This window comes from Pipistrellus kuhlii, unplaced genomic scaffold, assembly GCF_014108245.1.
Source record: "Pipistrellus kuhlii isolate mPipKuh1 unplaced genomic scaffold, mPipKuh1.p scaffold_m20_p_2, whole genome shotgun sequence".
Taxonomy (NCBI): domain Eukaryota; kingdom Metazoa; phylum Chordata; class Mammalia; order Chiroptera; family Vespertilionidae; genus Pipistrellus; species Pipistrellus kuhlii.
In genome coordinates this window covers 154,992,254-155,008,946 of record NW_023425515.1, presented here as the reverse complement: position 1 = coordinate 155,008,946, position 16,693 = coordinate 154,992,254, and the positions used below count along the sequence as shown (strand labels likewise).

Here is a 16,693-nt window from a genome sequence, read left to right as displayed (position 1 = left end):
CAACTCTTCCCGTACAGACTTAAAAATAGTTATATTAAAATTAAAGGGGCGGGGGGGCGGAGAGAGGATTACAGGATAACTAATAATAGAATTAAAAAATACATATCTTATATTTTGATAAGTATTTTCTTTTAAAAACTCTCTGTTTTGGATCATCAGAGAGGGCACGTTAGACATTTTTTTTTTATTTAGTCCAATTTGCATGACAAAAATTCACCATACTGTCCTGAGTCTATCATACTATTAGGGAATCAAGTTATTTAAGACAGAAGGTGCGCAAAAAGTTAGAGCTGGATATGTTGGTTTGGATTTTTGTTGTTGTTGTTGTTGTTGTTGTTGTGTGTGTGTGTGTGTGTGTTGTTTTTTTTTAAGTCTCAAAGGTTTTGTGGAAGCTTCTATTTGTAAGAATTCTTAAAGTGACAGGAGGTTTGGAGTTTTGCCTCAGACAGGTTATTTCATGGGATAGTGGTCACCATTCATTTTCACACAGGTTACAAAGCCTGAATACCCAGACAGAGTGTGGTCTGATAAACAGATGTAATGCACCAAGACTGCTTAGAATAAAGGCAACAGACTGTGAGCACATGTTTAGGACTCATTTAAACTCATCAGCATAGTGTAGCTCATAGTTCTCTGTCTCTATTCTACTTTTGAGGTAACTTCTTGCTGATAAAGTAACAGGGAAAATTTCTTTTTCTGCTACAATTTGATGCAGAAACTCATGGGAAATTCATTTGCATACATCTTGTTACAAAGACTGACTACTTCCTGGCTTAGACAAAGTGTTGCCTGATAAACAGACTTAACACACAAATGTCTGTCTGGAATAAACAATGGCAAGCTGAGATTTACATTTCCATTATCAGAGATAATCTCTTTCCCAGTATATGGGAATTAAGAACCCTTTCTTTAAAACCAGGTCTGTAATGCTGATGGTCTGTCTATACCAAAATCACATCATGTGTGGGTTGGTACTGATTTTCTTAAAGAAACAAACAAAAAGAAATAACAACAACAACAAAAATTGTGTAGATGAGAATATTTATGTTAAATGTACATTTTGGGGGGCACCTTACTGTTTCAATACCAGTTTTACTTGCATTTATATATTGGATACTGCAAGAATCTCGTTAAGTTAGGCAAAATAGTCATTAGTGTCCCCACTTAACAGATGAAGAAACTGAGATCCAGAGCAGTTAAATTATAAAACTGAGGTTTCTTTTTTGGGATGCCATCTTTTTACCATTGCAGACTCCTTTTAATACTGACATATGAATGAAAAATGTTGATATTTAGAGTGCTAACTTAAATACTTAAATGGCGTGGTTACCCTCAACAGAGGGTATTTTATTATTTTAGTACATTTCTTTACAGATATCCAGTTACATGAAAATAATGTATGTAGACTAAAACTTAATTATGCATTATTTTCATTTGACATTTGTTTTTATAACATGGAAGCAGACAGGGAAAATTTCTACTTTCTGTTGTATAGATGACTATATGAATATTTTTCAAGTATATATTCTATTTAAGAACTTAACTGTTATAGTTAATTTTATTTATGGGGAAAAAGAGTTGACCATAAAAGGGAAATTACCACAATTCTGATGTATGCAATAATGTTATAGTAACAGCTTTTTAAATATATATATTTGATTTCAGAGAGTAAGGAAGAGGGCTAGAGAGAGGGAAACATTGGTTGGCTGCCTCCTGAACACCCCTACATTGGGGATTGAGCCTATAACCCAGACCTGGGAATTGAACAGTGATCCCTTGGTTCCTAGGTCAAACCTCAACCACTGAGCCACACTAGCCAGGCTATAGTACTAATAGCTTTTTAAGCAGGTCTTTGTTTATACATGAATGGGAAGGTGACCAGATTCAATAGCTTGAATTCTGAATTGATCAACAGGTCGCTATCACAAGTCAAAATAGCCTCTATTATGGGAAAAACAAAACTCAAATGGCTACCTAAGCACTAGTTTATTTTAGTCATAGAAAATGTGAGGAATTATAAATGTAGTCAGAATATCTCATACTTGTATATCTTTAGTAATCACCTATTCTTCCTATTGAATTCATTTATAACTACAGAGAAAAAGGTGATTATTATTTGAAATCAGCCTCATAGGAAGGCTGAAGGTTTAAAGATTGAGTCATTTTATCATTACTTTGAGATGACTGAATTTGTATTTTTAAAGCTTAGAAATGATTTCCCCTCACTGTCATAACACAACAATAGTTACGCCATTTTTTCTCTCAATGTGTTTAAACTGTGTATCATACCGTATCATACCGCAACCTCCTTGCGCACATAGTAGAAAAATAACACATTTATGAGTAGGTGATAAGACAGTTGAATCATTCTTCAACCTAAACCATCTTGTCATCATACACAGCCCTGACTAAACAGATGGGCCTTGAATGTCAGCAATAATGCCAAAAAAAATATCATTCCTGCAATTTTAATATTTCACAAATTCTTCTTCAGAAAGGATTTTTTAAAAGTTTTAAGGAGGAAAGCCGTAGCTGCCTACATTATATAATACTCTTTAGTACGCCCTGAAAATGTGATACACAGGAGTGGCTTAGAGGTGGATCTCCCTCCTGAGCAGCTGGCCGCCCCTGGGGTGGTCTGATGGAGCCCTTCCAAGTCTCTGCTGCATGAACACAGGCTTCCTGCTCCCTCTGAATCCTGATTAGAGGAGAGCAGGCCCAGTGTGTGCAGATGAGCCTGGTCCTTTTAGAACTAGAGCCTTTCCTTCCCCAAACGCCTCGTCTCCCTTCAGTGAAGAAGGACTTGCTCTCTATACTTTGATTGCTACAGTTATCATGCACACACATGCAACACACACACACACACACACCTGCAAACACTCCATTCTAGCTAACTGGGAAAGTTGTATCTTAAATAGAATAAAAATAAGACTTCCAATTTAAAGAACAGTGGAGTGTTTCCACTTAAAAGCTAAGGAAACTTTCATAGTATGACTCACCTTACAGTTTACCTGTGTTTTTTCATTAAGCGGGCTATAGTTGTACACATTAATTGACATAAAATTTAATTTTGGTTATTTTATCTATTCTCTGGAAATGCTAATAATAATTGAATAATTTTCATGGTCCAGATTTAAGGATGGTATTACTTATTTCTGTTAGTTCTTTGTTATGACCATGATGAATAATGTTGTATTTAGCTGATGCCATTGTATTCATCAGTGTTTACACATAAGCTACACATTAGTTATACACATGTGCACCTGTACACTGACATCCTACGTTCTCAAATAAAGATTTTTAAATTTTTTTTCCTCACACTCCAGTCTTTAAGGTTATGGTGATACTGGAAAAAATAAACAACATTCCTGAATATTTTAAAGTACTATAATACTTCTTTGATAACTGTAGCTATGAGACTAATGAGCAAAATGTAATCTTCATAGTCATTTGATTATCTAGATTTCCTTATTATAATAAATAAGCTATGATATTGGATGATCAAAAGAGAGTAATTCTAAACCTTACACTACCAATCAGAAATATAATTATTTTCCATCATAACATTGTGGATGTGGAAAAATGAGTATCAGTATTCTCTGAACTGACTCTTCTGCAGAGGGATCATCTCCTCAAATCCAAGAATCAAAAGCTTACCTAAATGCTAAACATCTCTAAAGGCTACAATTCTAGAGTAACTGTTTGTTATATTCAAAGTATAATCACCCTTCTTTCTTTCTTTTACCCCAGGAATGCTCTTAAATCTTAATTTATTTGCAGGAAAGTATTCATTCCTGTCTTTGCCTTTTCTTTCTCACACTATAAACAACTCCAGCTCTTTTCCGTGGCATTTTCACATTATTTCTTCCACTTGACTGACTCGTTTTTGTTTCTGGGTACCTCCAGGTTTTTTTATACTGCCTTTTAATTTGGGAGATTTAAAACTGGACACAAAATTCTAACGAAGGGTTTTCAAATTTCATCTTTAGCCAAATCATTATACTTCTGGGAGGTTGAAACTAAGGCTAAGTCATTTTTTTGGTGGAACCAGAATTTGTACTTTGATGGTGTATAAGATTTGTGCTGATAGCATGTTGACTGAATAGGAATTACCCTGGTTTGTTTGAGGGTAGGAAGGCTTCTTCATCACAGCTTGTCTGTTCTTTCTTTATCAGCTTTTCACACAACAGTCAGTAGCATTCTGAGGTGCTTTTTGGGTGTCAGAATATAGCAGCTTTCTCTTTGTATATTTTGAATGCACGAAATATTCCTCTGTCGTCCATCATTTAAGCCTGTACATAGTTCCAGGGACCTCCTAATGTGTCACACACCACCCTGAGCTCCTGCTGTTCTGATCTGAGTAGCCTCTCACAGTGTGTTGACCAGGACATCATAGGAGGCGATCATCTAAACACTGTGCAAGGTCCCCCACACCCCACCGGAACCAGAGGGATGTGCCTCTCTCACCCCTGCCAGACCCCACGAAAGGGGGGACATCTAGTAGAAATAAAGACATTTTCTCCCTCCTTTATCATGTTAGGCGTCCCGGTCCTCTTTTAGGTTTTAGGTTGTGAACTTAGTATATTTTTCAGTCACTGGCATGGTTTAGTGTTAGAAAGCTGAACAAGTGAAATTCATCTCCTTACTTCAACTGTCATTGAATCCTTGGCTGGGCCAGGTACCCTTAGAAGGTACTAAGGATAACACAAGCGTTTTGGTTTTTTTCACAAAGCTCAAATCCTCGTAGGAGATCATTTAAAATCACCTTAGTACCTAAATACAGCTTAACATATGTCACACCATAAGAGATACGTACACATTTAAGGACTGGAGAGGAGGAAGTTTAATTCTAGGCCAAAATTTAGCAACATTCCCTCCTTGCTTCATTCCTAAAGAATATAAAACACATGGAAATGGAGCCTGCATTTTTTTGTCTGATTCGTTTTAGCACCTTGACATGTTTTTGTCATTCTTTATTTTCCCAAAAGGAGTATTTTCTGAGGGGAGTAGAATTGGAGTTGGGGGAACTGCATATGTGCTTAAGGAGCAAATGCAGTGCGAGGTTTCTGTTCTTGCATCGCACAAGTTTATGGAAGCAGAGGCTAATATGTAGGCATTAGGATTTATTTTATTCCTTTCCCCAGTGATTATGTTGATAGTGAAATATCTTTGTCTGAGTACTTCAGCGATATAGCTGTAGGCGCCATAAATGCATAGATAGATGGCCACCAGTTCAATTAAGAGGTCCCAACACAGCCTCCTATATGCAAACGCAGTCTATTTTAGGTTTAAATTTCTGCTCATACATTTTTTAAAAACCAAAAGAAATATTGCTTTTCAAGGTTATGTTGAAGTCTAAGGTTTCTTTAACAAAAAGCAAATCCCTAGATGGGGAAAAAATTGATAACCCTAATGTACTTCCTCACGATAGCATTTCCAACTCCATCATTTAAACATACTTTAAATAATATTCTCCTTATTATAATATACAAATCATCTAGTTTTCAACCAGGTGATTAGAGAAAGTCATTGCCAGATGTAACATCTAAGATATGGAATCCAATTCTATGCCGTCAGGTTGGTTTTTGGGTGGGCCTCTATTTCAGGTGGAAGGAATCAACTAATGACAGGATAATTGTCCGAAAAAGTAAGACATAACGTTATCTTGGCTGCTGATAGGCCGCTACTAAGTGTAAAAAAGAAAAGAGTAAATTAATTGTTAACCTTAATGATAGTGTTTTAATGCAAATGCTCAAGAAAGAGATCTTTCATTTGTATCAATTATGTATGGGTCGGAATTAATTTGTAATTCTGGTCATCTGGTTGGCTCCATAACAGCATTGGTGACCTTTTGCAATAGCAGAGAAAGTGTCCATGTGTGCTCAGCATAGAATAGCGCCAGAATAGCACCGGGACTCGGTAATTTTGTTCCTCGGTTCAGAGAGGAATGGTTTTAAACGGTCCGTGGTAGGAAATAATTATTGAAGTTTTAAAATCATTTACATTTTCTTATAGCTCTTTGACTTTGCCTCTCCCTTTTCCAGGATGGTGTATTTTACTATGCAGTCCTCTATGGATAACAGCATTTCCAGCTTTTGAATAAAACTGGAGAAATTAAATTCCGTCTGCAGTTTGGCAAAGTGCCTTCTCCAGTGTTTGTAGCTGAGCTTTCACAGGAGCACTGCCACCCCTTTCAGACCAACTCTCAGCAGTCTCCTGCCGCTCAGTCCTTCGCTATTTCTTTGCTTCTTTTTCAGTTCCTTGGAATTTTAAACTTTCTTTGAACTTATCTTTTGTTGCTGTTCATGTTTTCTGTAATCTTGTATTTCTCTAAAGAAACAGTGGCAAATCAAATGTAAAAAAAGTCCACGTGAGATTATTTTTTAAAAATTGGATCTCTCATTACCCTTTTTGCCTTAACATTAATAGATTAATTGGCTATTGTATGTTGAAATTAATTGAGATAGACAATGTTTTTTTTGTTTGTTCACGAAGAACTAATTGCGAAGATATTACACCTAGAAGAACACTGTCTGAGCTATCATATAGAAAGTTAGGTTTGCTAGTATTACTCCAAAGGAAATGTTCTATTTCACAAGATTTTTTGTTTCTATTTTGGGATATGATTAGGAAGGATTTTAACTTTTCCTAAAGCAAAAAATATATTTTAATTAATCTATATTTTGGATATTAATGGCTTAAAAACTTCCAGGACAAAAATAAAAATGTATTTCTTTCTTCTAAAACATGTTGACTGTCTTCTCAGAATATCTCATTTATATTTTTTAATGACAAAATTACAGTATCTTTTCTTAGAAAAGAATGAAGACAGCTATACCATATTTTTAAATTGTTTGCTATAAAATATTCATTTATAGAAAGTTAAAATTTAATTATGAATAAACATTAATTTGCACTTCGATTTTTAGTGCAGGCTTTGTATTTCATTTCATGGTTCATTCTAAAGGATTTCTCTAAAGTTTCCTGACCTATAGTACTTTTTTGTTTTTTAACTTCACTAAGGTGATTGTCTTTATAAGATGTTAAAAGCTATCACTTTGCCAGACTTAACTAAAAATTCACATTCCACTACTTTTGTTAATTGAACCATTGAATCAATGTAGAATTTTTGCTATGATCACCAGGTTAAGATCATCTGAAAATTTTTAAATAGACATTTTATTTATAGTATGTCCCTATAATTAAAATCTTCATTTGCTTAAAAGCAGGAAGACTTCCTAAGTTATAAATTAGCAGTTCTCAACCCAGGGTCACTAGTCCTGATACTTCTTTTTACACTCTCTCCAAGAAAGAGAATGGTACTGCCCTAACCCTGTTGAAATAGAGGCAATATTTCCAATTTATTCAGTTATGGGTCATGATCTTTGCATCTTGCATTGAACTTCTTGCTGAAATGTGGTCAAATTTCAGACAGTTAAGTCTAATCCTATAAAGTCAAGGTAAAGTTTGGATTCAGGCTTTTCACAGATAATATATTTTTTTTAGAAAAAAAAATTTTTATCTTTAGATAATGTTTTATACCATTTTAAGTCTCAAAAAAATGTTTTACAAAAAACTTTCCCCTTGACATTTTTTGCCCATTTTTTTCCACCTAGCTGGTTATTTCAATTCTGTAAAATTATTTTGATCTAACTTAACTTTAATCTCATTTAAAAATCATTTTATTTTACATGTTCCCATTTATAAATTAAATTACTTGAATTAATTTTTTTAGGTTGAAATGATTGTGTGTGTGTGTGTGTGTGTGTGTGTGTGTGTGTGTGTGTTTTGATGGAATTCGATAAAGTTGTACTAGAACCTGTCTTTGCTAACAAGCCCTGTTAGGATTGCCCAAATGTATCAGTACAAGAGAAAAATAATACTCCTAAAGTGTGGGAAATGTACCTTAAAAAAAGCTGCTGATTTATCCTGTTAGTTCAAGGAAATGTGCTAGAATATTAGGATGCTGGTATTTAATGGTGTTAGTCTGCATAGTCTGTTGCTGTAATACAGAGCTAAATATCAACAGAACTTGTTACTGTTATTTGGGCTGCTTTTATATACCAGCTTCAAAACATGTTTTGACACTTTATTATGTTCTGAATCAAGCTTCAGATGTGTGTAATGAAGGATGAAGTCTTTATCAGACTCTAGTGTATAAATAATAGAGAAGAGCAGTTTGAAAAGGGTCTGTCTGTAAGAGAATGGTCTTTCTGAAGAGTTTAAAGTTATGATCTGGCAAAAGCAAACGCACTGGAGGTGTAAATAAAACTGAGGTCCTCTCTAAGAGTACAGGCTGCTGTTGCTGCTCCCCACTTCCCTTTCTTTTCTTATTTTTTATTTTTTGTTCATCATGTTATTTCTGTAACATTCTCACTCCGGTTTATATGCTAAACCTTTTGAGAAAGTCTGACACCTCTGATCCACTTTCCCTCACAGACCCTATAATTGTTGGCTGTATTTTTATGTTTTTCAGATTCAAGTCAATCTGAAAGTCCCAGCCAGCCAAGTGATGCTGACATTAAGGACCAGCCAGAAAATGGTAAGTTTAGCTTTGAGAGTCTCCAGTAGCCAGCAGCTAATCAAGTACAAGGATTTCGGAGTCTGCCCTATGGGTGGCCCACAGTAGGAACAATGGAAAGACTCAAGGAGTACTCTGGACCACTCTTGCAGCCACCCACCACCTCCATCCTCACACAGTATTGGGTGCACGTGGAACCTTAATTCCCAAGGAAGTTGATGACTAGAGAGGTGGAGTTGACTTACCAAATTAGAATCTTTTACAGCATAAGTGAGGAATCATGATTGTTTCATTTCATTTTCCATCCTTTAAAAGTAGCATATGACCTGAGATTCTTCATTATTAATTTAAGACAAGTATTTTTGAGGCCTTTTAAGAGTTCAACACTTTGCTCATGGCTTTAAGAAACTGATCTCTGTCTTTGTAGTGTTTTCGCTTTAAATCGTCTAAAATAAAACAATAAGGGTACATGAGAGTATTAAATTCCTCAGTTGCATAACTATGTAAACTCTCTGGTACAGAAATTTGAATAAATCCTTTGAATACAAATACAATAGTGTCCATTAAAATACAGAGTTTGAGGTATGTACTCCAAGTTCAGAAAATATTATAAAAGGTTTGAATTTTTAATTGAATAAAATCATCAGTTTCAATAAAAATCAATAAGTGAACCAGAAGTATTTATCATATGATAAACATTATACTATGTACTTTCACAGATATCATCTCATAGAGTTCCAAAATGCTCGCCTTGGTCATTGAACTGAAGGCTCTAATGGGAGTACTTTACCTTAAAGGGCCTGTGAGGGGAATATAGTTTTGTGGTTAAAAACCCAGGTTGAGGTGTCAGACCTACATTAAAGGTCTGCCTCTTCTGTCCCTTACCTTTGTAATACTGAATAGGTTATTTAACTCTCAGGATACAGATTTCTTCTTCGTTAAAACAGTATGGTAACAATATTACCTACCTGTTGAAGAATTAAGTAAGATCATATGTACATATTCATATAGTTTTTACTTTAAAAATTGTTGGCTGTTGTTTAGTATAATGCATATTATTTTCTAGTCAGTATAATCCAACAATTTTTTTTCATCTTTGCAAAATGAGCTCATTTCTTGAGTCTCTCTTCCTTTTGTTGTTCTATACATGTTTCCAATTTGGATTTCCATCTGATCTGTTGGAATAGATAGGTAAACTGGATTATTGTAGGAGGGAAAATTGAGCTTACCACATTAGATATCCTATTGCTAATTTTTCAGGGTTTGTTTAATTTCCCAACCATGGGAAATTCTTTGTAACATTTCTGGGCTCTAATATTACATATGGACTGTCTAGTGATTCCTCTTCTTTTCCTGTTATATTGGTGGCATTTTCTGTCAAAGTTGTCTTTTCAAAGCAGGCATTAAACAGAGAGAGACTGCTGAAGGCTTATTTATAGAGGCAAAAACAACTGCATCTTATTTTTTGTTAATATTTATAAGTGATTTATAGATTAGTTTCATTCTTTATATCCTACTTGACTTATTAGTGATGTCTTAAAAATTTCCCCCATATATTTATCTATAATCTGCCTGAAGTTGTGTACAGAAATAATTTTTTACTTTAATTTTTAAAATGTTATGTGCTGTAGGTTCACTTACTGAGGTTGGACGGCCCCTCCTGCAGGCCTGTGATTCATCTGTCTTCATGAAATGGCCGACAAGCTGTTCACATGCAAATATAAATTGAGAGCATGAGAGGCCTGGCATGCTTTTCTGGATCTGCCTGCAATACCGATATTGTGCGCTTCCCATTCCAAAAAGCAACCAGGACTGAGCCTGGATTTTTCGGCCAAAGGCACAGCGATACTAGCCAAGTTCACTTTTAACCCCAGATTACTTGGTGCTACCACAAGGATTCACAGTACCATTCTGGGAGACTATATGAGTTCAAAGAAAGAAAGTATTAATATCTCGGAGAGGAAGTTATAAATTCCCATGTTTCCAATTTCTATTTATTTCAAGAAAAAGAAATATAAGTTCCTTTGAGACAACTCTAACTGAGGCTGAGACCAGGGAAACATCAACCTATTCAGTTTCCTTTATCTGTCTTTTGTCAATTTCAGATGAAGTTATTGGAGGAGAATGATTTTATCTCTTCCCTAAAGACATAATCCCCAAAGGAAAATAATTTGAAGATTTCAGGACTAGGTATTTATATGCATTAGATAACTTCCTGGGACTGCTTTGATCCAGAGTTCTTTCATTTTCCATAACCTCAGGCTATAGAATATGAGCTCATGAAAAGTTTTTGTTTGTTTATTTCATTTTTGTTTTTAAAGAGAGGACTGTCATAAATATGTCAACAAAACTAAGAATTTTTGGAATCCTGGTGGATGAAGAAGTGACAGACTCTGGTCTTCAAATAAAGTGGGAACTCATTACTCCTTCTTTATGTATAGAAGCAAGGGGAAATAATCTTCTTTTATCCTAGCTCTTGAGGAGAAAGGTAATGGGAAACGAATGGTATTTTCCTAGTAAACCACGGAGAATGAATAGACAAATGGTAACATGCTGTTTCATCCAAAACCATAAACTAGGCTATGTAACTTTACCTAAAGTGGATGCAGCTGTTTCTTCCCTGTCCAACTAGTCTGTTTTTTTCTTTCTCTGGAATTTTTGCTTTCTTTTTTTGTACTCCCTTAAGACTCAACTGTAAAAGAAAACAAATCTTTGTCCAATTAGAGTATTAGATGGGAATTTTAAGGAATTATCTGAAGCCCAAAGATAAAAATATCAGAATCTCCAAAATTCCAAATTGGTCTAATAATTGAAACTCTACCTGCAGAGTCAAACAGACCTGAGTTCAAAGGAAATAATGCCTGGATGACTTTGAATAAGCTATGACCTCAATCTAAGTTTTCTTATATTAGTAAAACAGGAATACTAAAAGAGCCTACTTCATGAGTATTAAAATGAGAATATACATATGAAACAGCATAATGCCTGGTTCATAGTAAAGACTCAAAGGTAACCATTGCTACTATCCACTTAAAGCTTGTCGTATGTGTAATGAATACACATACTTGAGAGGTCAAAAGCTGGGAGCCTGAGATTGAAAGGAGGATAGTGTGAGAATTAAACCAAGACTTAGAGACAACTTCTGTACTAGTAGATACTCTGTTCTGAAATGTCAGCCATAAATCTCCTTAAGTCTGTCCATAATCCTCACAGTGCCATATCTATTTCACTGGTCAGTTCTAGTCCTCACATTCTGTTCTGTCTTCACCTCCCAGGAGTTGAGATCTACCATGGCAATTCAGAGTTGATAGAAACTTCAGAATTAGCACTCAAGAAAAGGTGGTTCTGAAAAAAAGGGGTTCCTCCTATCAATAGATGTCTTCAATTTTAGCCAAGGCTTTGCTCAGCTTAATGCAAATAGAATGTGGCTCATTAAAAACTACAAGCTGATTAAGGGTAGGATTCATGATAAATTCCTTTTCAAAACATCTTGCATAAAACATAGCTCTTGCCTTGAACTTAGTAGGTACCTGATACTTATTTACTTAATGAATGAAGTTAATTAATAGAGGAATATGTCATTATCTCAAAATATTTTTTGAGTCTGTGCTCACTTTGATTTATAAGAGGCTTTAAAGGGGGGGAAATACCAATAAAATCCTGGAGAAGATGAAAATCTAATTTGGGTGTGGGGGAAAGATGTATGCAGACACATGGGCATAGATAGACAGAAATGATTTAACGGTGCTAGGGAGCCAAGGTTAGGGACTAGGTAATAAAGGACTTAGTATATCGAGTTGTGCCTCAGCTTCTACCCCACCCCAATGAGCAGGTGTGATCAAATGCAGTTGACCTTGAGCAATATAGGTTGGAACTGCGTGAGCCCACTTATGTGTGGATTTTTCCACCAATAAGTACCTATATTGTTTTTGATCAGTGGTTGATAGTGTGCAGGTATGTAGGGCTGCCTGTAAGCAAGGCTCATTAGTCAACAGAGCCAAATATCAACAGTACAACGATTGAAATTTCTTTAGAGAGCCAAATTTTTTAGACTTAAACTTCTACAAATACCACTTCTTCAAAATAGACTTGCCCAGGCTGTGGTAGTTTGTGGAAGAGCCACACTCAAGGGGCCAAAGAGCCACATGTGGCTTGCGAGCTGCAGTTTGCCGACCACGGCTCTATGCCATTTTATATTGGGGTTGTGAGCATCTGTGGATTTTGGTATCCACAGAGATCCTGAAACCAATCCCCCTCTGATACTGAGGGGCATCTAAGTTTTGGGGGAATTAAAAGTTATATGAGGAATTTTGACTGCACATGGAGTTGGCATCCCTAACCTCCAAGTTATTCAGAGGTTGCTTGTATATGAAATACCATCATGTTATTTTATGCAACATTACCATAGGGAATGTAATCCTGACAAAGTTCTCAGCTCTGACTGGTATCATTTATTTAATCCTTTTGCTTATTGCTAAAACTCCCTTTCTGGCTTTTCAAGAACTCCTGAAGGTTTTAAGTTTTGTTAGACTTCAACTTGCAACACCTACTCAAAACACCTTGGAGAATTCTCATGATGTGCTTTGGTTACTGTTAAAAGTATTTATGAGACAGAACATTTGAAGTCTGTGCTGGATATTTGCAGGGCCCGTGAAAGTCCTTCAAAGCTTGCAATCTGTGGTGCATCAGGTCAGTCATTAATGAAGGAACAGCTCATGCGATAGCCCCTACTTAATTCAAGGCACGCTTCTGCAGGGCAACACTGAATCAATGTCCGAGGGAATAGCATATTCCAACATTGACACTCCAAAAGCATGTTTCCCACTGGGACTCACTGTGAAAGCAGCCTTAACCAAAAATAAACAAATAAATTAAAAAAATAAAGAAAAAACCTTGCCAGAGAAAGAAAAGTTGAGTTCACATGGGGTTTTGTTTTGTTTTGTTTTGTTTTTCTTTTTTCTATTTACTAACTCTCATCACCTGGACATCTTACTACTAATAACACAATCTAAATGGTTTTTAAAATATGATATTTATAACAGGAAATCGGATTTGGTATTTAGGTTATTGTTTTTTAGGTTTCCTCATTTAATGGGTAGTTGCACATATGTTAGTGGCATAAACCATTTGCAATCAGTGTAAGGCCATTAATCATGATGCTTGCCCCAGATTTTGAAAATTTCCAGCTCTACCTGACAATTTGAAAATCACCCTGGAGAATTAGTTGAATCTAGATTTTATGTTTACCATCTTCATTTGTGTCATTCCTTTCTTACATTATTAAAATAGGTATCATAGCTAAATGTTGCTAATTAAACAAGGACTGTTCTTTAATCACAGTTGTTAGTATCTCCTTAGTTATCATTTGACTCATTTCTGTATTTTGAGTATTTAAATATTTATGAAATAACTTCCAGGCTACTGACTTTCTGATTTAAAATTTATATGTAGGATTCACTTTGTAATTTGGGGGTGAGATAAAAGCACTATGAATGTCTGTTTCTCTTTTGGATAAACATTCTTTTATATGAAAATATTCTCTTTAAAAATTGCAGGCCTTCTTTCACTTTAACTTTTTTTCACTACCTCCTCAAATCTGGGTGTCCCAGATTAGGGTGGGGGTTCCCCTGAGGCATGGGATGGCCTGGACAAGGGGCCTGTGGTGGTTTGCAGGTCAGTCATGCCCCCTACCCCCCATCCCTCCCACCCCTGGCGACCCCCTGGAGGCCCTGGTAACTGGGACTTATTTATCATCTATAATTGAAACTTTGTAGCCTTGAGCGGAGCCAAGCCTCCTGCTTGCTCCATGGCCACAGCCATTTTTGTTGAGATTTATTTATCTTCTAGAATTGAAACTTTGTAGTAGAGGCCAAGGCAGGCCAGGGCTGTGGGAGCTTGGCTTCCTCTATCACCGGGGGCAACCCAAACTTCCTGCTCTCTCCAGCTGCATGGCTGCTGCCATTTTTGTTGGGATTTCTTTATCTTCTATAATGGAAACGTTGTAGCTTTGAGTGGAGGCCTGGGCACACCAAGGTGTGCAGAAAGCTTGGCTTTCTCCATTGCTGGGGAAACTCAAGCTTCTTGCTTGCTCTGTGGCCACAGCCATCTTGGCTGAGTTAATTTGCATACTTGCTCCTGATTGGCTGGCGGGCATGGTTTTTTGGTAGCAGAGTGATGGTTAATTTTCATATTAATATTTTATTAGGATAGTGGAAAGGCAAGATAAAATTCATAATTTCAAACTCTTAAGAATTATCTCTTACTACTGGGTGGACTGCTTGTTATAGGAACTGTTTTGATTAATGTGCCCTTTTAGTTGATCATTTTTAGGAACTTTGCAGGCAATGCAGCCTTATAGTTGCATCTTATTGAGAAAGTAGGAGCATTCTTGCACCATTGACTTGTAAATACAATTTATCAATATTTCATGATTTGCATGACTTTCTTTTATAATTACCTAGCAACAGTTACTCTCTGCAGTGTTCTTTCAAAAATCCCTGCAGGGATAGACACAGTAGCGTGACCACCAAAATAGCAGCTATAACAGTAAGGATCAATATTGTAAAATATGAAGGTCCCAACTCAAGGAGACATTAAAATCTGAATGCTTTCTGGTTTCCAGACCTGTATTTTGACTGATGAATTTTTAGCAAAGTAATGAAGCTAGGCTCTCTTCCTTAAGAAACGAGGAAACTAGAGTTTGGTTTTATCTAATACGTCAGTCTAGACCAGGTGAATTGTGCTTTCTTAAATATTGTTAGCAGATGTGATCCGTTGTTTGGAGAGGCTCTTTAAGAATGCCTCCAAGACAAAGGAAATTCTTAGATCTTGCTTATGAAAAATGAGGTACCAGGTGAGGCTGGGGGCTTCCCCCACTTGCATCCCGCAGAGCAGAGTGTGCCGAGCTTGCACAGAACCCAGTGTAGGTAAGGAGCCTTTTCAACTAAAAAATAGGGAGGCAGTTCATAGTCATTTTAAAGTAGTTTTACCTCACACATTATGGATATTTTATTATCTACTTACAGAGGATAACTAGCTGAATAGACTTTAAGTGGTTGGCTAGTAGCCAAAGTTGGGAATGCTTTAGATTCTGTTCCCCTGATTTCAAAATTCTGAAATGGACTGGCTGGGTGGTCTATTTCAGATATCCTCCCTAGCATCTGCCCTCCTCCAGCCTCACCCCCATAAAAACCACACATCCACACCCACACCTCTAACCCCTCACACACAAATAGTTATAGAGGAAAGAAGAAAAAAGGAGTTTCTTTCTGGTCCTAAAATTTATTTGTACCCATGACTCTTATCCCAGGAGCGATAGCCATTTGAGTGTTCATTGGATGTAACATTGCAAATAGAAAAGCATTTTTATGTGTTTACTTATAATTTATTTGGGACTGCAGATTTATCCATAGATCTCTATTCTAAAAATACAAAATAATACAATTCATGTAGTATTTGAATTGGGCTTTGAAAGAGATGAGATGAGGAGCTGTCACAAATTATAGTACGGTAGAAGGTGTACCTGGTGTGGGACTGCTATGACTCTGCTTGTCCTGTGATCTAAGTCTGCACTAACTCTGATGGGAACATTTGACAGAGACATCCTTAGAAGGACTCCCATGTATTCCAGTGGTCACTTTCACAGCCCTCTCCTTCAATTAAAAATCAGCATGGCAAGAATTCCTTTTTTTTTTTTTTTTTTTTTTTTTTTTTTTTTAACCATAGCATAGTATTCCATTGTATAGATGTACCACAGTTTTCTAATCCACTCATCTGCTGATGGGCACTTAGGCTGTTTCCAAATCTTAGCTATTGTAAATTGTACTGCTATGAACATAGGAGTACATATATCCTTTCTGATTGGTGTTTCTGTTTTCTTAGGATATATTCCTAGAAGTGGGATTACTGTGTCAAGTGGCAGTTCCATTTTTAATTTTTTTTAGGAAATGTCATACTGTTTTCCACAGTAGCTGCACCAGTCTGCATTCCCACCAGCAGTGCAAGAGGGTTCCTTTTTCTCTGCATCTCCAACACTTGTCGCTTGTTGATAATAGCCATTCTGACAGCATGAGATGGTACCTCATTGTTGTTTTGATTTGCATCATCATGGATGGAACTGGAGAGCATTATGCTAAATGAAATAAGCCAGTTAGAGAAAGATAAAATGTCACA

The 16,693-nt window shown here is 36.2% G+C and overlaps 1 protein-coding gene across 34 annotated transcripts in view; it reads left to right on the top strand.

The window, feature by feature from the left end:
- Positions 1 to 16,693, top strand: part of NFIA (nuclear factor I A) — a 371,362-nt gene that overhangs the window by 187,841 nt on the left and 166,828 nt on the right. For 30 of the 34 annotated variants that reach the window (XM_036444066.2, XM_036444065.2, XM_036444064.2 and 27 more), the window contains one exon: positions 8,477 to 8,542. The exons of 2 other annotated variants lie outside the window; for them this stretch is intronic. In XM_036444066.2, the coding sequence (XP_036299959.1) occupies positions 8,477 to 8,542 (66 nt within the window). Of the gene's footprint in view, positions 1 to 8,476; positions 8,543 to 10,525; positions 10,555 to 16,693 lie in introns of those variants that run through there. 2 more of the 34 variants (XM_045584542.1, XM_045584544.1) reach the window with 1 other exon arrangement.